Source organism: Geotrypetes seraphini, chromosome 8 (assembly GCF_902459505.1).
Source record: "Geotrypetes seraphini chromosome 8, aGeoSer1.1, whole genome shotgun sequence".
In the NCBI taxonomy this organism is placed as follows: Eukaryota; Metazoa; Chordata; class Amphibia; order Gymnophiona; family Dermophiidae; genus Geotrypetes; species Geotrypetes seraphini.
The window spans coordinates 64,696,666-64,723,005 of NC_047091.1; the positions used below are offsets into that span (position 1 = coordinate 64,696,666).

General features: G+C 40.0%; 1 protein-coding gene across 2 annotated transcripts in view; it reads right to left on the reverse strand.

Moving 5' to 3' along the window:
- DPP3 (dipeptidyl peptidase 3) overlaps window positions 1-26,340 on the reverse strand; it is a 165,437-nt gene that overhangs the window by 33,981 nt on the left and 105,116 nt on the right. For both annotated transcript variants that reach the window (XM_033954494.1, XM_033954495.1), the window contains exons 10-11: window positions 15,887-16,081; window positions 1,369-1,481 (exon numbers count right to left, since the gene is read on the reverse strand). In XM_033954494.1, the coding sequence (XP_033810385.1) occupies window positions 1,369-1,481; window positions 15,887-16,081 (308 nt within the window). The remainder of the gene's footprint in view (window positions 1-1,368; window positions 1,482-15,886; window positions 16,082-26,340) is intronic.

The following is a 26,340-nucleotide window of genomic DNA, read 5'->3' on the forward strand; positions in this document are numbered from 1 at the left end:
GGATCTGCCACTATAAGATGAATCAGCATTCCAGGAAAAGAACCATGCCACAGGCGCCTGGGCCAGTCTGGTGCCAACAGGATCATGCGGCCTGCGTGCCAGACATGCCGGAGAACTCTGCCCACCAATGGCCACAGAGGAAAAACATATAGCAGGCTGTCCATCAGCCATGCCTGCATCAGATCATCCACCTCCTCAGCCTGACAATCCCTGCGCCAACTGAAGAACCTCAGCACTTTGGTGTTGACATTCGTGCCATGAGGTCCATGACCGGATAGCCCCATGACTGAACAAGCAACTCAAAGGCTACCAGCCCGAGACACCACTTGCCGGTACATTGTCCACTTCCGCTATGTGGGAAGTTGAGATGTTCAGAAGATGAGCCTCTGCCCATTCCATGAGAAGAATTGCTTCCTGCATTACCAGATGACTCTTGGTTCCCCCCCCCCACGAAGATTGACGTAAGCCACCATTGTCCGAGAGAATCTGCACCGACTTGCCCTCCAGCAATGACTGGAAAGTCACCAACGCCAACAGAATGGCTCTGGTCCCCAGAACACTGATTGACCAGGACGCTTCCACTGGTGACAAGCTGCATGACCAAGACATTCAGCTCCCCACCCGAGGAGACTAGTATCTGTGAGAAGCACTGTCCACTGGGGCTGAACCAGATTGGAAGACTGCAGCCACCATCGCTGACTGCGATGAACTAATCCCTGAAGAGGGACAGGAGAGTTCAGATCGTGAAACTGCAGTGACCACTGTTGAAGAAGAGCATACTGAAGAGGATGCATGTGAGCCCAAGCCCACTTGACCACTTCCAGGGACCCCAAGACCTGCAGAAAATCCTGCGCCCAAGAGCAACGACAATCCATCAGTATCCAAGTGTTTCCTGGACCAATCTGGATACTTAATTTGTCTTCTCCATGTAAGAGTGCAGTTGATATTGTTCAGCCTAATTAGTTTCTGCTTGGCTATTCATCAGACTGATTGTAGATGGGACTGAACAGCCCACTTGTACTACTGCCAAAAGTCAATTTGTCTGTCTCCACCTGCTGGCAGAAGAACGTAAACCCATCTGTTCCATGCCAATCTGGAGGGACTAAAAGAAAGAAAATTAGCAGGCAAGAACCTAATTTCTCCTTATCTCTCTGGGTGACAGGCTGGGATAGGAGGAAAGGAACAGAGTTTGGTTCATAAAGACAAGCACTTCACATTCACACCAGGGGCAATTTTGCCCTTTCATGCACAGATCCCATCACAACTGTGATGCAGCAGCTGCCTCTACCTACCCCAGTCTCTTGCACCTCCCCCTCCTTGTCCCTATTCTCTTGCTCCCTTCTCCAGTCTTAGCCCACTATTACTGACCTTGTCCTCCTCAAGAAGAAAAGTAAGTTTCTCCTTCTCAGTAGAATGTGCCACTGCCAGTACATTCCCCAGCGAAACATTCTTAAAACCTTCTGTCTGCCGAATGTCATCATCTGCAGAAAAAGAGGGATTAAAGAGGCAACCACTCCAAAGGAAATTATGGAAAATACATTCTTAAAGCCCTCTATCTGCCAAATATCATCATGTGCACTAGAAGAGGAATTACAGAAGCAACCACCCCCAAGGAAATCATCAGGGGAAACCTCCCCCCCCCCCCCAAATTCTTAAAAAAAAAAAAAATGCTCCAGGAGCTCTGCCTCTTAAACATTTGCTGGATTTTTATTTTTGCTGAGGAGTCTTTTCCCAAATCAGCTGCTGCCCTATTTGGCAAGTATTGTAATGCCTGAAATCTGAAGGCCAAAGTTATTGCTATCTGTAAAACAATCAGCTACAATATTAGATGGTTCCAGGTCTAAGGGTCAAGCTGAGCCAGTCATAGGTTTACTCCCCTATTGTAATCAGCTGTGTCATTTCATTTTCCTTAGGAAAAGTAAGAATTGAATGTAATTGGTGTTTAGGACTGATAATTTGGAATTGATCAATGGTCCAGCCAAAGGAATGCCTCCTAGAGCTTGACAGGGTATTTACTTAATAAAATTCTGAGCAGCTAACAGCAAAACACAAGAAAAAATAAAACCAACATGCTTGATAAAACCTACACTTCAAATTAAATAAAAACAGTACTAGACAAAAACAGTACATCATATTTTACAATTAAATATAAACATACCCTTCAAAATCAATAGAATTATTTATGACATGGAGCAGAAAGATTGTGCAAAGAGAAAGATTTAAGCCTTCTTGCAAAAATATATGAGCTCAAGTACTAATTGTAGATAAAAGGGCAGAAGAGTTCCACAGCCTTTGTCCAGCATACAGGTTAATCCTTGGCTTAAAACCAGAAAGTTTCAGGTGCAAACTCTAGAGATCTCTCAACTTTCCAAACAGTCAATCCAGTCCCCGCAAAAATGGTGAGAAGTGAGATTCTGTATTAGAGAATGACACGGTGATGGGACAGAGCCTGTGTGGACAGGGACAAACTTTGTCCTTGTGTCATTCTCTAAATATCTTGAGATTAGTATCAATATGTGAAAAAAACTTAACACATCTTAGACAATTGGCAACTGAATTCAATGATTAAAAAAAACTGCAGAAGCTGCTTTTGGATTTCAATGAACTACTGATAAAATGACATCATTTGTGTCTTGTCTGCTATCTTTAATGTCCTTCCATCATATGCCCAGCTGTTCAAAATCTTGCTGTTACTGCAACAGATTCATCCATAGTTGCTGGCACCAAGGAACATTTCTAACATTTAATAGACACTTACTATATTTTCCTGTTTATCCACTACACAGTGTTGGCTCTCTTCTACACCAATGTCTGACACCAGTGTCTGAAAGACAATCCAGTTACCTTTCCAGATGATGTAAAAACATAGGCAACTGAATCTTTGGGAAGGTTGTACCAAAACCAGATTGAAATGGAAGGCTCCATTTGTGATTTATAAACAGTTATACAGAATATTGTCCCTTTTTATACTTGAATAAAAAGATTTAAATATAAAATCATAACTGTTTGAGGCTTGTGCAAATGAGGACAGAGTCCAAGGGGACGGGGACAAATTTTGTCCCCATGTCATTCTCTATTTTAAATCTAACCTGGGAGAAAAGGTGTAGTAACCCTAGACATAGGGGGTAATTCTATAAGGTGGGCAATAAAATTTATACAACAGTTACAAATGTAAATTATATTACATTAGTATTTTGGATCACTACTATTCCCCCAATAGGCATTCAATGTGATTCAGTGTGGTTAGAAATATTTTAATTTACTAAATGTAGGGAACAATATAATATCTAATTGTGATAATATACTCAGTAACTACCTATATATCACAATCTCACTTTTTAACTCTTTTTTTTTTTTTTTAAACTATTGATGAATTAAATAGTGCTCAGACCACAACCTTTAGTGTTTAAGTGTAACAAACCACACAACACCAGCTACTATCAGACCATCATAGCACTATTAAAGTCTGTGCCACCAACTATAAATCTCGTAACCTCTTTCAATTAGAATGACTTATCTTTTTATGATGGTAGATTCACAACAGGTGGTCACGTAACAGGCAGCCTGGAGTTGTAAAGTGCTCATGTGCCTTATTAAAACTTCTGGAAGCCAAGAAACACAAGTCCTCCTTTCAACTCGAGTTACGCATAGTGCGATATATAGGTAGAAATATTTTAAACAGATTACATTTCTGAGAATTTACATTTTATCTAGAAGTTAAGACATGCATTGTGGTAATTGTTGTTGTTGTCCAAGTCTTGCTGCGTCTGGGTAGGTAGAACAGACATTTCAGCCATTATGCTGTGGCTTTCTTCTGCCTATCCAGACACAGGAAGACCCAGTCAACAACAATCATGATGCCAACCGCAGAAGCATAAGAGAACATGCATTGTGGTATCTGTGTTTGAAGGTTGTGAGTAGGCTAATCCTCTTTGGGAATTGCAGTCTTGTGTTGAGTTTAGGTGCACAATGCTTGAGTCTTAATTTAATTTATAGATTTTCCAAGTTTTATTTTTGTTTGATATACCGTATTTCAAGGAAATGTCAATGCAATATACAATTACAATAATATAAAGAGAGTAAGGGGGGGAAGAGATAACAGAAGAAAAAAAAATGAGAACAAGAGGAACTACGATATATGATAGAAAAGTTGAGTAAAGAAGAATGAGGAAGAAGAGAATAAAAAAAAAAAGAAGTAAATTCTAATATATGTCGGCCTCTTTGTTCAGAGTTCTGTTGTAGTGTAGGAGTTCTGGATAATTCTGTGTTAGTGGTGGTGGGCAGGCTGATGGTCTTCTGTGCTTTTATTTGGTTGTTTGTTAGCAAGTGTGATGTACTTGTATTTTTCAAACAGATAGGTTTTAAGGCCTTTGCAAATGTTGTCTGCCCAAACTTCAACTAGGTTTAAGACTTCACTATTAGATAATGGATCTTATTTTCATTCTTATAAAGGGAGACAGATTGTAATATCATCTGCATAGGTGAAGTAGAAGAGTCCTTTCTCGTCTAAGAAGTGGCCTAGTGTGGACATTAGTACATTAAAAAGTATAAGAGAGAGTAGTGAGCCTTGAGGTACTCCACTTAGTGCTGGCCATTCTTTCAATCTTTCTCCGTTCATTTTTGCGCTGTATGATCTTTTGAACAGAAATTATTCTAGCCAGGAGAGTCCCTTACCACTTATCCCTAGAACGTTTAGGATTAATAGTAAGAATTGGTGGTCCAGCACTTCGTTTTGTTTTGTTTGTTTAAAAATCTTTATTCATTTTTTGTGTTACAACAAGTGTTACAAATAAACTCAATAGAAACTTGAATACACACTTGACTAACTCATATATTAATATCAATTTTAACATTAATATAATAATCCCCTATCCCTCCCTCCTTCCCAACCAATAATACATATATCAATTTTATTTTACATTCTTTAAATATTAATTTAGTATGTAATAATCAAAATTGAAAAGCCCACCCCGTTCCCCTCTTTTCAAATATCTTATCATGGGAAAAGATGATTTTTCATTAGAGAAATCATGTTAACGGTCTTCAGATATTTCCAAGTTTTATTTATAGGAAAAATTATCCTTCCTTACAAAAATCTGTTAATGGTCCCCATATTTTTTGAAATTTATTCATGTATCCTTTGTGTGTTGCAATAGCGAGTTCCATTTTGTATATGTGGCATACCGAATTCCACCAGAACATATAATTCAATCTATCATGTTGTTTCCAATTGGCTGTAATTTGTTGTATTGCAATTCCAGTTAAAATAAATAAAAGTTTGTTATTACTAGATGAAATTTGGCTTTTTGCTCTCATGGTTGTTCCAAATAATATAGTATCATATGTCAAGGCTACCGGATTTTCTAACATTCTGTTAATTTGGGGCCAAATTGATTTCCAGAATGATAGGATAAATGGACAAAAGAATAAAAGATGGTCTAATGTCCCAATTTCAATATGACAATGCCAGCATCTATTAGATCTTGAACTATCTATTTTTTGTAAACGAACAGGGGTCCAAAAAGCTCTATGAAGAAGAAAAAACCAAGTTTGTCTCATAGATGCTGACACCGTACATTTTAGCCTCCAAGACCAAAGTCGTGGCCATTGAGATGCACTAATTTGGTGTTTTATCTCAATGCTCCAAATGTCTCTAAGACCATTTTTTGGTTTTTTATTTATATATCCGGATATTAATTTATACCACTGTGCGGCTTTATGACCTATTGAGTCCATCTGGAAACATAAGAATTCCAAACTATGATATTTAGCGAGGTCTTTCCATTCAGGGAACCCTTTCTGAATAGATTGCTTCAATTGCAACCATTTAAAATATTGTGTTTTATTGAGACCAAATTTCTGTTGCAATTGTGAAAACTCCAGCAATTTATCATTTTTAATTACATCATCCAAAGTACGAATGCCTGCTATCATCCAATGTTTCCAGATGACTTTGAAACCGCCAATTTTGATCTTGGGGTTTAGCCATATAGTTTGATTGGTTGATTTAGTAATTGGAATTTGAGTAAGATTACTTATGTATTTAAAAGTTTTCCAGGTATCCATAAATATTTTATGATCTTTGTATAACCTTGGCATTTTGATACTAATTACATGATTAAGACGTAATGGAAACATAAGCCTCCATTCCAGCCAAAACCAGTCTGGAATATTATCTGTGGGTTCTGGGAGGATCCAATACATACCATGACGTAAGATATAGGCTTGATGATACCTATAAAAGTTGGGAAAATTTACCCCTCCCTCCTTAATTGGTTTTTGTAATGACACTAGAGCAATTCTTGGTTTTTTATTAAGCCATATAAATTTTGTCAAAATCCTATTTATTTTTGTATAAAACGAATCTTGAAAGAAAACTGGTATCATCCCCATTTGGTAACATACTACAGGTAAAATCATCATTTTTACAGTTTGTACTCTTCCCCACCAAGATAAATGCAAAGGATTCCATTGCTCACACATTTCTATTACTTTTTGTAATAAACATTTTTCATTAATTTTCATTGTTTCATCTACTGTTTTTGTTATCAAAATTCCAAGGTATTTTATATATTCTTCCTTCCAAACAAAGGGGAATGTATCAAATAAACCTTTTGTACAGTGTATATTTAGTGGAAGAATCTCTGATTTATTCCAATTAATTTTATATCCTGAAAAATTTCCAAATTTCTCAATCAATTCAAGTAGATGTGGAATGGTGGATTCTGGATTCTTCAGATATAGTAATAAATCATCTGCATAAGCAGATATCTTATATTCTTTATCTGAATGAGGTATACCCTGTATCTCCTTAGCTTGTTGGATGGCTAATATTAAGGGTTCTAAAACAATATCAAACAGCAAAGGGGACAAGGGACATCCTTGTCTAACTCCTCTCTGTAGATTAAATTTTTCTGAAAACGTATTATTAATATATAATCTAGCAGAAGGGGAGCTATACATTGTTTGTATCATTTGTATAAATCCAGGACCTATACCAAACCATTCCATTGCCTGATACATAAAAGGCCATTCTACTCTATCAAAGGCCTTTTCTGCATCTAATGAAATTGCAAAAGTAGGTTCATTCATCTTCTTTGTTAAATATAACATATGGAATGTTAATCTGGTATTGTGAGATGAATGTCTTTGAGCAACGAATCCTGTTTGATGCATACCTATTATATGGGGGAGAGCTTTAGCTAATCTTAGCGCAAGTATTTTTGCTAATAATTTTCCATCTACATTTATTAAAGATATTGGTCTATAGTTTGAGACCAAAGTGGGATCTTTATTGGACTTTGGCAAAACAATAGTTAAAGATTCTGCTATAGTGCCTTTAATACAACCTTTATTGAGTTGATATTGATAAAGATTTAATAAATAGGGTAATAAAAAATTTTGAAATGTTTTATAAAATTCCACTGTATATCCATCACCACCTGGAGCGGATCCAACTCTAAGGGACTTCAATGCTGTTCCTAATTCTTTTAGTGATATTGGTTCTTCTAAACTTCGTTTTATATGTTCAGGAATTTTTGGACCCTCTAACATTTTTAAAAATTCAGAACCATCTTTTTCTTTATTTAAATAATTTTCGGAAGAATAAAGAGATTTATAAAATTTTAGGAATTGTTTTAAAATAGGTTCAATTTGTGTATATGTATTTCCATTTTCATCTTTTATTGCTATTAATTTTGTTTTTCTTTTTTTCGCTTTAAGATAGTTTGCCAAAATTCTTCCTGATTTATTTGAATTACCATAATACAACGTTTGTTGAGAAAATAAATCTTTCCTAATCATCTTAGATGAGATCTCATTATATTTACCTTTTAATTTTAATAATTCTTGTTGAATAGAATATTCCCATTTTTCTATAAGTTTTGATTCTAAATTTTTAATCTCTTTTTCTAAGATTAAAAATTGTTTTTTAATTTGTTTTTTTAGAAAAGCCGAATAAGAAATTATTTGTCCTCTAATTGATGCCTTAAAAGCATCCCATAAAGTTTCTCTGTTAATATCATCTTTATCATTTATTTGAAAAAATTCTTTCATTTTTGTTAGAAGATTTTCACAAAAGTTTTGGTCAACCAACAGTGTATTATCCAGTTTCCAAATTGGTCTGTTATTATTTTGATTTGTAGTTTTAATTTTGATCCACACTCCACCATGATCAGATAGAATAATTGGATCAATGGCTGCTTGTGTCACTTGATGTGCAAGATGATTTGAAGTAAAGATATAATCTATTCTTGAAAAGGAATTATGAACATGAGAACAGAAAGAAAATTCCCGACCATCAAAATGAAGTATTCTCCATATATCTGTTAAATCGCAAGATTGAATCAAATTATCTAGTCCCATAGATTTCATAACTCTACTTGGGTTTTTGTCTAATAAAGGATCCATTACAGCATTGAAGTCCCCTGCTACTATAAGATTTGAAGTAGCCAGTGGTATGATCAGTTGTTGAAGAGTTTTAAAGAATTCATTTTGGTTCGAATTAGGGGCGTATATATTAATTAACGTCATGGTAGTATTTCCCATATTCATTTCCACCATTATCCATCTTCCATGAATATCTGAAGCTTTTAGTTTAAATGAAGCAGAGCATTTTTTATTAATTAAAATAGCAACACCCGCTTTTTTCCCTATAGCTGGTGAGAAAAAACAATGTTTGACCCAGCCTCCTTCTAGCTTATTAGATTCTATATGTGAGAGGTGGGTCTCTTGTATAAGGCATATATCTGCATCTTGCCTTTTTAAAAATGATAGTGCTTTTTTCCTTTTTATCATATTATTTAGACCGTTAACATTTAAAGACATAATTTTAATATCCATTTATCTTTTTAATTTTTCAGGTATTAAATTATGTATATTTTCCCAATGTTTTAAGTATTTCATATCTCTTCTTTCCTTTATACCCATAATTACCTTATATATCTCCTTTTTATTCCCTCCCATCCCTCTTATCCCTCCCTTCCCCCCCTTATTAATTACGAAAACTTGGATACGCAGGTTGAGGTTAGATTTAGATAACTCCCTCAAGCTATTAATAATTTATCTAAAGTACTACCATCTTTTCTCTATATCTGTATATTTTCTCTTGTTGTATTATTAATTATAAGAATAAGTAAAGAAATTTTTTGTCATTCTTATATATTGAAAGATTATTTTCTATATTTGTATGTCTTTAAATCTATAAGAATGACTATATTACATCACTTATATCTGAGAACATGGAATATATATATATATATATATATAAAAAAAAAAAAAAAAAAAAACCCTTCAGTTACAATTTTAATAAGAGTCTCCAGCACAGGTATTCTCTCATCACTTATGCTCACTATTTTCCTATGATTCACAAGAGAATCGTCATCTCCGTGTCAAATGCCAAATAAGAGAAGTTAATAATCCCATCAGTGCCTAGACCCTAATTCATATTAGAGAATGACACGAAGACGAATTTGTCCCCTTCCTTCAGGAATTAAATTTCCTCATCCCGTCATTGCCCCATTGTTGTAAGCTCTGTCCCAACAGCACACTCTCCAAACACCTATGTTTTTAAAGTACCTGAGGTCTATGCAGACGAGAGTGGAGTCCTGTGCCAAAAACTCTCATCATAACTCCGGTAGAGGATTGCCAGGTTGAACAAATTGTGGGTACTCAGATTCAACTTAATAAAGAAAAGAGCGATTGTCTATAAAGAAGAAACATAAAATTTGAGATATATATATTTAAAAACTTTTCAGGCAAATTTTGTGTCTCAGATATATATCGTACTTGAAACGCATTGTAATGTATCTGAAACGCAAAATTTAAACCGGAAGTACCGCCTTCAACAGGAAATCTAACAAACCAATCACTTCGTCTTTTTTATAATCTTCTCTGTGATTGAAGGATGATTCTCCTTCTCACCATTACTCCGCCTTCAATATTTTTCAACCAATCAGTACATATTTAAGTTTGTTTGAAAAACTTTCTTCGTCATCATTTGAGTTCGGAGACGGGTTTCAGTTCATTTTCGTTCCTGCATGTAAGTTTGTTCTATTTGTTCTATTTAGAATTCTAGAATTTTTCTGTGTTTCTTCAGTTTTCTTGTTATCCATGGAGAATGTTGCAAGTTGTTTAAATCTTTAATTCGATCCTTGTGTGTTCTTTTTCCGTTGCTTTGAAAGATCTAAATCTTTAACCGATGTTTTCAAAAAGTTCTTATATTGAAAATCATATGAAATATATTATATATAAGTCAAAGTTTTCACAAATTGATCATTAGTCATTGGTATGAACCCATTAAATGTTCTTTAGATTGTCATTGGTTGCTCAAGTTGATTCATAAATTCCTGTAGTTTTTTTGGATCCGTAAAGTTTTGCGTTTTGTTAGCAATAGTAACCTTCATAATCGCCGGGTAAAGGAGCCCAAATCTAGCTCCTAGAGATCTTAGTTGTGGTCTCATGTCTAAGAATTGTTTTCTTCTTGTTGCTGTTTCTTTTGCGAAGTCCGGGACAATGTATATTTTTGAGTCTTGGCATTTGAGATTTTTGATTTCCTTGGCTGTTTGACATATTTCAATTGCTTGTTGATGTCTTAAGAGTTTGAAAATTAAAGTTCTTGGACCTGTTTGAGTGTTATTTCTTTGTGTTGGAATCCTATGAGCTCTTTCAATTTCTAGTTCCGTTTTAAATTTCAGTGGTAATATTTTAGGTAGAAATTTTTCAAGAAATGCAATCGGATCATTTTTTTCCACACCTTCAGGTAATCCGATTATTCTTAAATTATTCCGTCTTTCACGATTCCGGCTGTCTTCAAGATTTTTTTTTATCTCTGTTATTTCTTTCCATATGATTTTGCTGTGGTTCATATCTATATTTAATTGTTCTGTGATATCTTCCAATGTTGAAATTCTATTTTCTGTGATGTCCACTCTTTTAGTAAGGATTGCAGCATCTTCCATTGCTTTTTGTAGTTTTTTGTTACTATCTAAGACAATTTCTTTTATTTGTCTTAGTTCTTCCATAACGTCCAGATTTTTTTCTGTTGGTAACGGGGTTTTAGAGGGTGTACCTGGCTCTGGTTTCGACCTCTTATTGCTTCCCGATGTTCCGGCTCCCAAATCAGCTTTATTTTGTTTAGTTGAAGCCATGTTTCAATATATATCTTAATTTCTTTAAAATATTTGGTAGTATTTCTTGTATATATGCTTGAATATGAGGAGCTACTCGTTTATCCAACCATCCGAGTTCGCGTCCAAGCCACGCCCTCAAGTGGTCCAGCACTTCGAATGCACTGGCTAGGTCAAATTGCAGTATAAGGATTAGTTGTCCTATATTCATGCAATTTCTGATTTTTGAGGTTAAGAGTTCCTAGTAGTATTTCAGTAGCACCTAAGCCCTATTTTGTAAATTTGTATGCATCTTCAATAGTATGCAGTTGCAGGAGGATGTACATGTGGGTGGTGTCTAAGCAGCATGTGGGTGGTATGCACAATTACACCCATAACTTACACACAGGTGTACTGGCACCTACATGTGGGCATTTACACTAACTCTTATGATTAGCGTTAAATGCTTGTGCCTAAGTGTATTCACACGATATGTATTGTTAAACTAGTATTCTAATATTATGCATCCTCATCAGGGAGGAGGGCGGGGGTGGCTATATTGATCAGAAAAGGTTTACCTTGCTCTGTCCAGGTCCTGCGGCGTGACACTGATGGTCGATACTTGCTGGTGAGGGTGACAGGTCCGGGTGGGTCGTTCCGGTTACTAGTGGGATATGGCCCTAATGGATACCAACACTCTTTCTTCCAAAATCTGGTTAATATATGTTTGCAGTATTCCGGTGACCCGCTGATACTAGTGGGTGACTTGAATCAGGTACTGGATCCTGGTGTGGATCGCTCTGGGGGGTTGGGACCCACGACGGCGAGACAAACAAAGGGTGTTCCCTATCTGTGCCGGACTTTGGGGTTGGTGGATCCCTGGCGGTTGCTACATCCCACTGACAGAGATTATACACACCAATCCAGGGCCCATGGAACCTTTTCCAGAATTGATTACACTTTGATTTCTGAACACAACTTTGCTTGGGTTTCCGAGGCAACAATAGGCCCCCTTGAAATTTCTGATCATCATATGATCTGGCTAGATGTAGCAGTGGGGGGTTCGGTGGGTGTGGGGTCGGGATGGAGATTTCCCTCTTATTTACATTCTGATTCTCACTTTCGGGAGTTTTTAACTGAGAAATGGGAGGACTACAGCGCTTTTAATGCTCAACATTTAGATCAGCCCATATTATTCTGGGACGCTGCTAAGGCGGTATTGCGTGGGGAGGTGATTGCTTATGTGGCCGCTAGGACTCGGAGAATTGCCCACCGTATAGTATTGCTGGAGAAACAGTCGACTCAATTGAAACGGGAGTTACTGCATTCCCCCTCTGCGACTGCTAGGGAGGCCTATTCCGCCGCTTTGGCGGAGTTAAACTCTCTCATTCATGAGCGCACTAAGAAATTATTATTCTTTCGCAAATATCAATTTTATAAATATGGCAATAAATCCGGGAAGTTGTTAGCTTCCGTCGCTAAGAGTTGGAAGGGATCTCGATATATCGCTATGTTGAAGGAGAAGTCGGGGACAATACTGACGTCCGCGGCTGATATCTCCACCTGTTTTAAAAATTATTTTGAGGCCTTTTACTCGTCTCCTGGTCCCTATACAGGCCCGGACGTGGGGGATTACTTAGAGGATGCTGGGATGCCCAAACTATCGGCGATTCAAATATCTCGGTTGGATAGACAATTGCAGCTCCCGGAAGTGTTACAGGCGATTAAAACTCTGAAACCGTGTACAGCTCCGGGTCCGGACGGCTTCTCTCCGGAGTTTTATAAGATCTTATCGTCCTCAATAGGGGGGTCTCTCTTAAATTATTACTCTGCGGTACAAAACTCCAGCGCCCTCCCGCGGTATGCAAACGATGCTTTGATAACCTTGATCCCAAAACCATCTAAACCGCCGACGGATATTGAATCATATCGCCCGATATCTCTGCTGAATGTAGACTTGAAAATCTTGGCTCGTATTTTGGCGGAAAGGCTGGCCACTTTACTTCCTGCCGTGATTGTGCCGGAACAGGTGGGCTTTGTACGATCTCGTCAATCGGTGATTAATGTACGCAGGGTGCTTTTGGCCTTCTCTCGTGCTCAGCGGACCCATACGCCAGGGTTGTTGGTTGGGTTAGATGCGGCAAAGGCCTTTGACAAAGTCCACTGGCATTACCTTTTTCAGGTGTTACATTACATGGGGTTCCCTGATAGTTACCTGGCGTTGATTCGTTCGCTTTACTTGAGACCCAGGGCATCGGTTTTGGTTAATGGAGTGCGCTCTTCCTTTTTTGTGGTGGGCAGGGGGACGCGACAGGGATGCCCACTATCGCCCCTCCTCTTTCTTCTATATTTAGATCCTCTATTACGCACACTGCAAAGGGACGATGAAATAGTGGGGTTACCTGAGGGCTCCTCACAGTTGCGGGTGTTGGCATTCGCGGATGACCTTCTGCTTACGTTGGGCGATCCGCACCATTCTTTGCCCCGAGCTCTGGAACTTCTGGATGAATTTAATCTTTATTCCGGTCTGGTGCTTAATAAGCAGAAGTCCATAGTGTTGCCAACATCACCTGGGGTGCGTCTGGGTTGGCCGGGTGATTTTCCTTTACAGTGGGCCACATCTCAGCTGACCTATTTGGGGGTGGTAGTTCCCCAGGACCTGGACAGGCTGTATTCCATTAATGTCACACCCTTACTTCAGCGCACTTTGTCCACTCTAACGGGTTGGAGGAAGCTCCCCTTGTCCCTTTCTGGTCGCATAGCATTGTACAATATGATGCTTTTGCCGCAATGGCTCTACATTATGCAAATGTTGCCCATTATGCTTACACCACAACACTTAGCACGGCTCAACTCCCACCTCTCAGCTTATTTATGGCAGGGAAAGCGGGCTAGGATAGCTTTGTCCAAGTTGATGCTGCCAAGACACCGGGGGGGGATGGGCTTATTGGATATTTCCCGATTTGCACTTGCATGTCAATTTAGACACCTACATGATTGGTTTTGTAATACCTCCTGGTTTTCCCGGCCTGAGAATGAATGCTTTGAGTTCAGACCGTATCATTTCAGTTACCTTTTACATATTAGACAGTTGCCTGATTTGCCATCTCTATACAGTCATCCTTTTTTGCAGGTAATGCGAAAAGCCTGGAAAAAGTTATGTAGGTTATTACAAATTTCTTCTGAAACGACGCCCTACCTTCCTGTGGCGGGCAACGGAGCATTCCTGCCAGGCATGGACTCTGCTGTTTTTGGACGCTGGACTTCTCTGGGTCTTCACTACCTATTCCAGGTAGTGCAGGATATGGGTACTCCGACCCCACTCACTGATCTACAGACCGAGTTTACTTTTGTAACTGGGGACTGGTTTGCTCATCGACAACTGTGCCACTACATACAGACTTTGACTCCTGTACTGTTAAGAGACGAGGTTCAATCCAGCTTACGAGAAGCCCTCGATCTAACGGCACACGACCATGTACCCCTCAAATTTTATCATAAATTCTTGCAAGAACTATCTGGAGAATTGGACTTCATTTCTCTCGCCCAGAAATGGTCGGCTGACCTGCAGATACCTATATCTGAGGATATGCTGCGAAGGGGCCTTCGAGTGGGACGCGATCCTGCCTTGTCTTCGACGGAGAAAGAACGTAACTACAAGTTTTTGTTGCGAGCGTTCTATCCGCCCAGGAGGGCTATGATCATGGGGATTAGTACGTCTTCTGGTTGTGGAAAATGCTCCTCTCCTATGGCATCCTTTGGACACATGTTTTGGACATGCCCTTTGGTGTCTACATTTTGGTTGAATTTAATATCCACGTTGGCCGCACTATGGGGATGCTCGTGGAGGTTGCACCCCAGTTTTCTTCTTACTTCACAAATTCGTTTTCATCCACCTAAACCGGGATGTGCGGCATTTCTCCGTAAGACTGTACTTATGGGCAGGAAATGCATTCTGACACAGTGGCTTTCACCTCAGCCTCCCTCTCTACAGCAGTGGCGCTCACTTATGCTGCAGCAAATGTTATTGGAAAGAAGGGACATTGTGGATTTGCAAACAAAAAAGGGCAGGCTGTTCCGCCAATGCTGGTACTTGTTTAGTTCAACATTTGTCACACCCATTCAACAACAACTATGGACAGCCTGATCTGAATACCATTTTGATGCTATAGGTTTTCCCATATTATGTTCTCTTCCGCTGTTGCTGCCCGGGTAGGGTGGGATGGGGAGGATGAGGGTGGGGGGAGGATTGGGTGGGTTGGGGATTTGGGAAAGTTCGGTTCTCTCATAAAATGTTTTTGATGTTCACATGTTTACTTTGACATGATATTTAATAAAAACTATTTCACATAAAAAACTAGTATTCTATAAAGGAAAGTAGACACATTCTTTCCTTTATAGAATATGCGCCAATTATGTGCCTTCTGGTCACTATATAGAGGCGCAAGAAGAGGGTTATGTACCTGGAGTTACCACAGGAGGGAGGGCAGAGAATCAATGGTGTGCCTTTTCAGATGAGAGGGTAATAAAGGGCAAGGAGAGAAGCAATCCAGCTAATACCTACTAATGTGTCAGCTAGGGGAGCATTACAGTTTCCAGAAAGGCGTTTTGAGTCTGCTATAGGTTTTGGTATTTACATCCATACTACACTATGTGATCTGTAGTTTCTACTCCTATAGGAAATCGGCCACCAAAATGAAGTCAGAGAGTTGCAGGACCATTACTCGGCTTGTAAAACCTCAGATAGTGGAGGTTATAGTAGGTTTTAAATCTTCCCTTACAATTGGGGATGTTGATCCCAACAGGGATGCCACTACCAGCGAAAGTCAGCACATCCAGGGAAGTGAAGTCCGGCTTCAGGAAGGCATCTTTCTCAAAGGCTCTGGGCCATGGCAACTCCTTCAGCAGTTCCTCAGCTGAGGCCACAAGCTGAGCAAACTTGGCACTCATGGCTTTATTTACAACAGCAACAAACCCTGGTAGAAGACAAAGAGAGGGATTAGGATGTAGGCATGTGAACAGCAAATGAAGGCATACAGCTGAAACAGTAATATAATATCCATGGGGGTCTTTCCAGATGTTGAAAAGTAGCCCCTTCATGACAAGAAAATAATGAGGTGAGAAAATAATAAACCTTGCATGTCTTTAGGAGAAAGTAATTTTCAGATTCCACAGGTTACAAACTTATTTTCAAAGGGGGGTTGGGGGACAGGTGGGGTGGAATTTGGGTTGGGCAGATATTTGTAACTGAAATAGCAATTTGGAGCACCTGTTATTTGATATATAAACCTTGCAGTTTGTTGGGGTTGCTTCTAACTCAGTTGCTGGTATTAGATACATGGTTTAGTGTATTTATTCTACATTGTTGCAGCGTTTGCAATTTGTGTCGTGTATTTGTATATGCTGCATTTCATTTACAATAAAAATGGTTTGATACTAAAAACTTATTTTCAAAGGGAAACTCTCCACAGAAGACCAATGACTGCTTCATGTGTACAAAAGTACAAGTTGTCAAATATTCATGGTGATGTGACAATGCATCTGCATGTCTTTTCCTCCCCCTGATCTAACAGGTAAAGAGGATTGATAATCAAATGGTATACAGTATACCAAAGTAAAAGCTTTTGGTTACTGCTTTAAAAGGAGCTATCCACTGACCAGCAGCCCCCCTTGTGATCATGGGTCCAGCAGACCCCTCCCTCGTGAGTCCAGAAACCCCCTCCCTCCATGTCGGGAGTCCAACAGTCCCTCTCACAATTCAAAACCAGCAATAAAAAACCCCTGCGACTCCTCTGGGTTGGCCCCATTGCAACTCAAGGGGCAGGCCTACCAGACTCTAAGAAGCTTCATGGATGAAGAGGCAGGCAACATCGCATGCAGAGCTGCGCCAGGACCTTCTTCCGACTGAGTCCCTCCTTCTGATGTAACTTCCGGCGAAACCGGTAGTTACCTCGGAAGGAGGTCCTGGAGCAGCTCTGAGCGTGTGATGTTGCCTGCCTCTTCATCCATGAAGCTTCCGAGAGCTGGTAGGTCCGCCCCGGGAGGCACAAAGAGGCCAACCCAGGGGAGTTACAGTTTTTCTTTTTTTGCCGGTTTTGACCCGCAATTGTGAGGGAGGGAGGGGGGGCTGTTGGACCTGCGATAGGGAGGGAGCAGGCTGCTGGATTCACGAGGGGGGGCTGCTGCTGCACCCACAAAGGGGGTAGGGGGGTTAGTTTGGCTGTAGGACCAGCTGCAGCTGAAGGGGAGACAGTTGCTGGATCTGGTCTGGGGGAGAAAAAGAAAGAGGTGTTGAGCCCATGTGGTGGACGGAGTGGAACTGGAGGAAAGGGAGAGGTGCCAGACTCACATCTGGGCATTGAAGGGAGGGGCTAGAGGTATTGGACCCATGGAAAGGAGAAAGATGCAGGACCTGAAGGAAGGAAGAGAGAGAAGGCAAGGGAAAGAGAAAAGCTGAATCAAGGGGATGAAGGAAGAGTGAGTGAAATATTGAATATAGCAGAGAGAATGAGGAAAGAGTAATAATAATAATAATAACTTTATTCTTATATACCGCCAACAATCTTGCGACTTCTAGGCGGTTTACAATGAAGAGAAACTGTACAGACAGCGAATTACAGAGTATAGCATTGAACATCTAGTGATAGTAACAGGAGAGTTACAGGGCTGTGTATTACATGGTTTCACAATGAGTAGCATTATACAGTCGACGATATTCAGAGCATAAGTAGGAGAAGAGAAAGGAGATTGCGCTTTGAGTTACAAAGGTGCAAGGCTGCGAAGGTGAAAAAGATAACATAAGATGTTGATGAGAAGTAAGTTGTTAACTTGGTACATTTGAACGAAGGACAGGCACCAGTGGGAAAAACTGGTAACAATTAAAGATATAAATTTTGGCAGAAGAGGGTAGACGGACTCCTTGGGATGGGAGGCGGCTCCAATTTTAGGGGAGAAGTCTGGTTAGGTTATAAATTTCTTAAACAATGTGGTTTTTAGTTCTTTCCTAAAGATACTATATGATTCTCTGGCGGCATAAGTGAAGTAGCCTGTCCAAGTTTGCAGTCTACCTGCTTGGAATTTGAATGTTCTATCAAAGAAGGTGCGATATCTACAGCCTATGATATTTGGGTAGGTAAAGAGGTTACGGTTTCTGGTAGGCCTAATAGAGGAGTGGAATTCGAAGTGAGGTAGTAGGTAGCTGGGGGCCAGTCCCCAGATTAGTTTATAGCAGAGGCAGGAGAATTTGAATAGAATTCGTGCTTCAATTGGTAACCAATGAAGGAGTTTGTAGAATGGACTAACATGATCGCTCTTCTTTAGTCCGAATATTAGACGGATGGCCGTATTTTGAACTATTCTCAGTTTTCTCACATTTTTTTTAGATATTCCCAAGTAGACAATGTTACAGTAGTCCAGGGTGGATAAAATCAGTGATTGTACCAATATTCTGAAGGATAGCGGGTCGAAGTATTTTTTTATGGTTTTCAGTTTCCAAAGGATGAAGAAGCATTTTTTAGTCACCGAGTTTATGTGCTCGGTCAGGGATAGGTGGGTATCCAGGGTGACTCCCAGTATTTTTATGTTTTTTAGTATTGGGTGATCATGGCCGTTTACATATATTGTAGTTGCGGAGATTTTCTCATTTGGGCTAGCAAGGAAAATCTTTGTCTTTTCTGAGTTTAATTTCAGTTTGAAGTTTAAAGTCCATTTTTCTATTTCGAGCATGATGGAGGAGATATGTTTTGAGTTGGTTGAGGTCACATTTGTTATTGGTATTAATATGGAGATGTCGTCTGCATATATATAATAAGTTAGGTTAAGCTTTTGTAAAAGGTGGCCTAGAGAAGAGATATATATATTGAACAAGGTGGGAGATAGGGGGGATCCTTGTGGGACTCCCGAGGGGCTTTTCCAGGGTTTAGAGTAATTTCCTTCTTGGACCACTTGATAAGATCGTTTGGTTAGGAAACCTTGGAACCAGGTCCACACTCTTCCTGATATTCCCATTTCGTCGAGGCACCTAAGCATAGTTTCGTGGTCCACGAGATCGAAGGCACTGCTGAAGTCTAACTGTAGGATCAAGGCGCTGGAACCTTGATTGAAAAGGTTGTATAGGTGGTTAAGGAGAGAGCCTAGGACTGTCTCGGTGCTGAATCCTTTTCTGAATCCAGATTGGTGGTCATTTAGGAGAGAGTACTTATCTAAGTGATTTACTAATTCCAAGTTGACCAGCCCTTCCAGCATTTTGGTGAAAAAGGGGGTGCTCGCTATGGGTCTGTAGTTGGACGCCAGTGTGAGCGAGATCTTCTGGTCTTTGGGTATGGGTGTGATTAGGATGTGTCCCATATTTTCCAGGTAGGTTCCATTTTTGAGAGAGTAAGTTGCCCAGTTAAATAGGTCCCTCTTAAATTCTGGTATTGCATCTTGCATGATCTTAGATGGACATTCATCTAGTAGACAATTTGATTTGGAGTATTTGTTGAAGAGTGCAAGGAAGTTATTCCAATCTGGGGGCTCGAAGTGGTTCCAGCTCATATTGCCTTTGGATTCACTACTCTGCGTTTTGAGGTTGAATTCAAGATTGGGTGGAGGAGGGGGTATTGAGGCTCTGAGGTCGGTGATTTTTTTCCTAAAGTGGTTGGCTAGGGTGGAGACCTCTGGGATTTGATCGTGATGGTTCTGTAGTATCTGTGTGGTGTCTGTTATTTTGCTTACTAGTTTGAATAGTTCTCTACTGTTTGTATTGGTTGTTCCTATTTTTTGTGCATAACAGTTATAATGCTTTTCTTTGATCCGATTCTTGTAATTTTTAATTTTTTGTTTCCATTTAATTTTATCTTCCACTTTGTCTGTTTTTTGCCATACTCTTTCCAGTTTTCTGAGATCTTGTTTGAGGGCTAATAATTCGGCGTCATACCATTCTTTTGATGCCCTTGTGTTCTTTTTGTATGATTGAACAGGAGCTATTTGATTTAGTGTGTCTTTTGTGAATTTGTCCCATCTAGTGGGGAAGTCTTGCTCTTCTTCTATTTTGGGGTGTAGTTTATAATGGGTCCAGAATTCTGTTGGATTGGTGATGTTTCTGCAGGTGACTGTTTTTTTCAAACTGGTTTTGTTTATATGTTTTGCTGTTGAGTGTTTCTTTTGCCAACATAATTCAAAATTGAAAGTATAGTGATCTGACCATATGTTCTTAACCCATTTTCCTGCATGGTATTGTATTTTTTTTGTGTCGGGGTCTTTGTGGGAAAAAGTGACGATGTCCAGTTGGTGTCCCTTTTCATGTGTTTCCTCTTTGTCAGGAATTTCAAAGCCCAGGGTATTTAGGAACAAGTCAATTTCTGTCACTTCCAGTTTTTCCTTTTTCTCTAGGTGAACATTTATGTCTCCCAGAAGTAAGTTGTATGGGCCTTTTATGGTATTGGATGAAAGGTATTCAAAGAATTCTTCTTTTGCACTTGACCATTTATTGGGGGGGGGGATGTAGAATAGTGTGGCTATTAGAGATTCTTCCAGTTCGGGGTTGGTGATCTTGCAAGTGATGATTTCCAGATCTTCTGTGATTTTTGAGTCCATTCTGGTGAAGTCAAAGTAGCATTTAAGGATTATCGCTAGGCCCCCTCCTCTTTTCCAGCTTCTAGTTATTGGGACGATTTTATAGCCCTGCGGTAACATTTCCTTCATAATGACATCTGTGTCTGAGATCATCCATGTTTCGGTTAGGAATATGATGTCCGGGTTTTTGTGTTCTATCCAGTCATGTATGATGTGTGCCTTATTTCTCACCGACCGGGCGTTGAGATAGTATCCTTTGAAGTTCCTGTATTGTTTGGGGGTGGGGGTTTCAATATGTTTCAGTTGTTTTAAGTTTTTTTTGTTTTTGGTCTTGTTTCTGTGTTGTTTGGATGCTTTATATTTAGGGTTTACTGCGGGTATTTGAAAAGGACCGAGTTCTGAGCAGTTAAAAAGGGTTTGAGGAGAGGGAGTTGGTTTTGTCTGTTTGAGTGGCCTTTGCCAGGAGATGTGGATTGGGATTTGTTCAGGGGGTCTTTCGTCGTTACACTGGCATCTATAGTAAGTTAGGTAGATGATGCATAATACTATCTGTGTGGTATTTGATGCCCTCATTTTGGCTATGGGTGAAACAGATATGGCCTTGGTGATAGTAGAGAGACAGTACAAATATGAATATGAGGCTGATTATAAAACTTTACAATAATAATAATGATAAAACTTCACAATATTCATGCAACTTCACGGTATTCATGCAGTGACAAGCAGGATCACAAGTGAGAAATGTGAGAAACACATTGGTGTAAGCGAGTAAGAGAGGGGAAAAGCTAGACACAGGGCAATATACAAAAAGACGGGAGGGAGATGGTGGGCATGGATGGAAGAATAAGAACAGAGACAAAAAGGGGATTGCAGCATGGGGGTGGTATATGGACACAGAGGGTTAATGCTAGATATGGGAGGGTATATGGACACAAAGAGAAGATGGCTAGACATGGGGGAAAATAAGAACGCAGAGGGAAGATGCTGGACAGAGGGAGCATAGGGATATGGAGGAGTGATACTGTACACAGGGGGAGGGAATCATAGAATGATGAGATGATGAAGACAGGGAAATGGGCACAGGGGAAATACTAGAAAGGGACAAATAGGAGACATAGAGAAGGGAGATGCTGAACATGGGGAACAATACATACACAGAGATAGAAGATGGATGCAAGTATCTACTTTTCCAGGCTCAAAACCCGCTGCCACCCACAATGGGGTACTACAAAAAAAAAAAAAAAGTCAAGCGCGAAAAAGGCGGGTCCATATCCTGGCCCACACCACAAATGTGCGATGCAAAAACGGATTAGCCCCTTTAAACAGCTGTCAGGCCTCCCCCACCGGCAATCAAGGCAGCAATTATTTTCTATTTTGTGATTAGACTACACCTGATTTGAAATATGTATCCTGCTAGAGCTGGTGTTAGACATAACTGGGGACCACAAAGCCCAGACTGTGCTTCTTTAGCTTCAAGTTGGCTTAGGGCTCTCTCTAACCAGGGGGCAGTTGCCCTAGTTGCACTCCCCCAACACTATTTCTGTCATGTGTGACTGTGGTATTCTGTTAGCATGTTTTTTCTGTGTAGCATTCCGTAGTAATTTGGCTTATTCAGTTTTCTCAATAGTGGAGGGGATATTTGTGAAGGGGAGGGGAGACAGGGGTTTTGCTGATCCTTGCTCTGCATTATTTGTGTTTATAAAATGACAATTGTACAGAATATTGTTTCTTTTTATACTTTAATAAAATAAGTTTAATATAAAATAACTATTTGAGGGTTCACAAGCCTCAAATAGTTATTTTTTATGGAATCAGACAGTTTGCGGAGGCAGAGATAAATTTTTCCCTGTGTCATTCTCTACTACCATCTCATATTTAGTCTTCATAAGAAAGGTAAAGCATCTGATCATTTTAAAATACTCAGATCTTGAATGCTCTCATAAACATGTCTTTAAAGATTTTTTAAAAGACTTAAAAATCTGCACAGTTTTAGTTAACCTTTCATTGAGTTCCATAGCTTTGGGCCTGCCACAGAGACAGCTGCCATACAGGTTTTTCTACAGTGTATATTATGATTATATTCCAATGATAAGCTCTGCAGAATCTGATTGTAAAGCCTGGTTTGGCATGTATTTTCTCAAAGCTTGGGTCAAATACCACGGTGTCTCTCCACAGATGCCTATATGTTGTATGATGGTCAAAATTCTGTACTAACTAAATTCAATGGGTAACCAATGTAATTTTTTTTTTTAGAACTGGAGTTATATGATCGTATCTTAACACTCCAGATATTTACCTTGCAGCTGTGTTCTATATCACTTGAAAGGCACAAACCCTTGTTTTAGTAATGCCTAAAAACAGTGCATTACAGAAATCTATTTTGTTAATGACAAGACTTTGAACCACAATTTGGAAGTCTAACACTGATAACATTGGTCTCACTCCTGACAAAAACCTCATCTGCATAAACGCACCTTTAATCACATACAAAATATTATTTTCCATTGAGGCAACTATCTAAATAAATACTTAGTAATCTCATAACATGAGGTAACAGTCAATTTTGTATTTTGGAATTCAACTTCTTTCACTCGCAATAAACAATCATCATTCCCAACAAACATAAGTTCCATTTTCTGTATGTTTAATTTCAGCATATTTTCATATTTAAATGTCTCTTATCATATCTCTGGGCTTAAATGCACAGGAGGCAGGCCTCTTTCAACTGAAAGGAAGCTCTGGAATGAGGGGGATGAAGGTTAAAAGTGAAAGACGCGGGACTAATTTAAGGAAATGTTTCTTTACATAAAGGGTGGTGGATATGTGGAACGGCCTCCTAGTGAAGGTGGTAGAGACATAGGCTGCATCTGAATTAAAGAAAGCATAGGATTAGCACTGAGGGAGAGATTGTAGAGCTTAGAAGCTGATATGGATGGGCAGATTGAATCTGCCATACAGTTTTTCCCCACCATCATTTTTTATGTTTTCATAGGGTGTAATCTCCTGCAAGTAGTTGGTTAGATTTGTATAGCAAATTGTAAGGAACTATCTATGATTGTACTTCACTTTTGAGATGTTTTATCAGAAGTTTGGAAGTTGTATTTCCACCACTGGTTGGTGAATAGCCTTAGACCTTATATGGCAGCACATCTGTTTAGGATGGTGCTACAGACGATGGTGCTATCAGTCCTCGATTATTGTAGCTTGGTGTTCTTGGGAGTGCCGAGATCAGCTTTGTGTGCACTACAGGTTGCCCAAAATTCGGTGGTAAGATCAAATTGGGAAGAGCATGTGACCAAATATTATACAAGTCTGTATTGGTTGAAGTTAAGGGACAGGATACGCTTTAAGTTACTGGTGACCGTTTTCATGTGCTTACACAACTTGGTTCCCAAACTCCTGCTCCAGAGTATCTTGTCACATGATCCGACTTGATTGTTGCAGTCCACAAACCATTTCGATCTGCAAATTCCATCTGTACAGAATTTGAGGTCAACATCATACAGGGATAGTATCTTTCATTGTACTGGGCCTAGGGAATAGAACACCCTCCTTGAGTATATACGTCATCAGCAGAATATAATTTCAAGAAATTACTCTTGAAGGGTATAGATAGAGGATTACTATACAGGTCCTGGACCTGATGGGCCGCCGTGTGAGCGGACTGCTGGGCGTGATGGACCTCTGGTCTGACCCAGCAGAGGCACTGCTTATGTTCTTATGTACTCAAAAGGCACTTGTTTTGTCAGATGAAATACAGGGTCTGAGATTATTTAAATGAGGAATAGTGGAGACTGTTGATTGCAGGTGTTGGTCACTGTTGTATTCTATGGTCTGGACTGTTTTAATGTTTATAGAGTTGTCTGTCATCATTGTGACTTGTTTGTTATATGTAACTTTATATTTTGTACGTAAGTGTGTAACTCGCGGGGCGGGGATAAATAAATAAATAAAACAAAGAAAGTGAATCATCAAACTTAGCAATAGAAAAATGGTTTCATTTTCAGCAGCAACCAGCAGCAGCAGGAGGCTTCTGAACTCCATAAAAGGAGTACATCTCAGACAGATGGTAACGGAGCCCACTAGGGCCCGGACGATCCTAGACCTGGTACTCACAAACGGGGAAAGCATCTCAGAGGTCTCGGTAGGAGATACGCTAGCCTCCAGCGACTATAACATGGTATGGTTCAACATTGGGAAAGGATCCCCTAAATCAATTACAAAAACAAAGGTGCTCAACTTTCGGGGCGCCGACTTCGCACGTATGGGAGATCACGTTCATCAGACGCTACAGGACCAAGCAGAGACCGGCAATGTGGAAACTATGTGGTCGTACCTGAAATCATCCATACACGAAGCAACTAATCGCTACATAAAATCAGTAGATAAACGGCAAAGAAACAACAAACCCCAATGGTTCACTGAAGAGATCTCACTCCTCATTAAGGAGAAGACAAAAGCATTTCTTTCCTACAAACGCACCCAGAGAAGAGAAACTAAAGTAGAATATAAGACCAGATCTGCAGCGGTCAAAACAGCAGTTAGGGAGGCCAAACGTCGAGTGGAAGAAACTCTGGCAAAAAACATTAAAAAAGGGGACAAATCCTTCTTTAGGTATATCAGCGATAGGAAAAGGAACACAGACGGTATAGTACGCCTTAGACAACCGGACGGAAACTACGCGGTGGCGGATTCAGAAAAAGCAGAACTACTAAATGAATATTTCTGCTCAGTCTTCACCTGCGAAGCACCGGGACACGGACCACAGTTGATGATAATACAAGACGTGGATGACCCGTTTCAGAATTTTGAGTTCACTCCTGGGGACGTCTACAACGAACTGGCAAGGCTAAAGGTAAACAAGGCCATGGGACCGGACAATTTACACCCAAGAGTGCTCAGAGAATTGAGAGATGTCCTGGCAGAACCGTTGGCGGTGCTCTTCAATCTCTCACTAAGTACTGGGAAAGTTCCGTTGGACTGGAAAACAGCCAACGTCGTTCCTCTACATAAAAAGGGTTGCAAGGCTGAGGCTGCGAACTATAGACCAGTAAGCCTCACCTCAATAGTGTGCAAACTCATGGAAACACTAATTAAGTATAAATTAGATACGATCCTGAATGAGGGAAATCTCCGGGATCCCAGCCAACATGGATTCACCAAGGGTAGGTCATGCCAGTCCAATCTAATAAGCTTCTTTGACTGGGTAACAAGAAGACTAGACTCAGGAGAGTCCTTGGACGTCATGTACCTGGACTTCAGCAAAGCGTTTGACAGCGTCCCACACCGCAGGCTGCTGAACAAGATGAAATCTATGGGATTAGGAGAGACTCTAACTGCATGGGTTAAAGATTGGCTTAGTGGCAGACTTCAGAGGGTGGTGGTCAACGGTACCCTTTCTAAAATGTCGGAGGTGACCAGCGGAGTGCCACAGGGTTCGGTCCTGGGCCCACTCCTCTTCAACATATTCATTAGGGATCTGACTCAAGGGCTCCAAGGCAAGGTAACCTTATTCGCTGATGACGCCAAACTATGCAATATAGTAAACGGCTATAATCTTCAGGATGCTATGGAGCAAGACCTGCATACTTTAGAAAGTTGGTCCTTGATCTGGCAGCTGGGCTTCAACGCCAAGAAATGTAAGGTCATGCATCTCGGCAACGGAAATCCTTGCAGAACT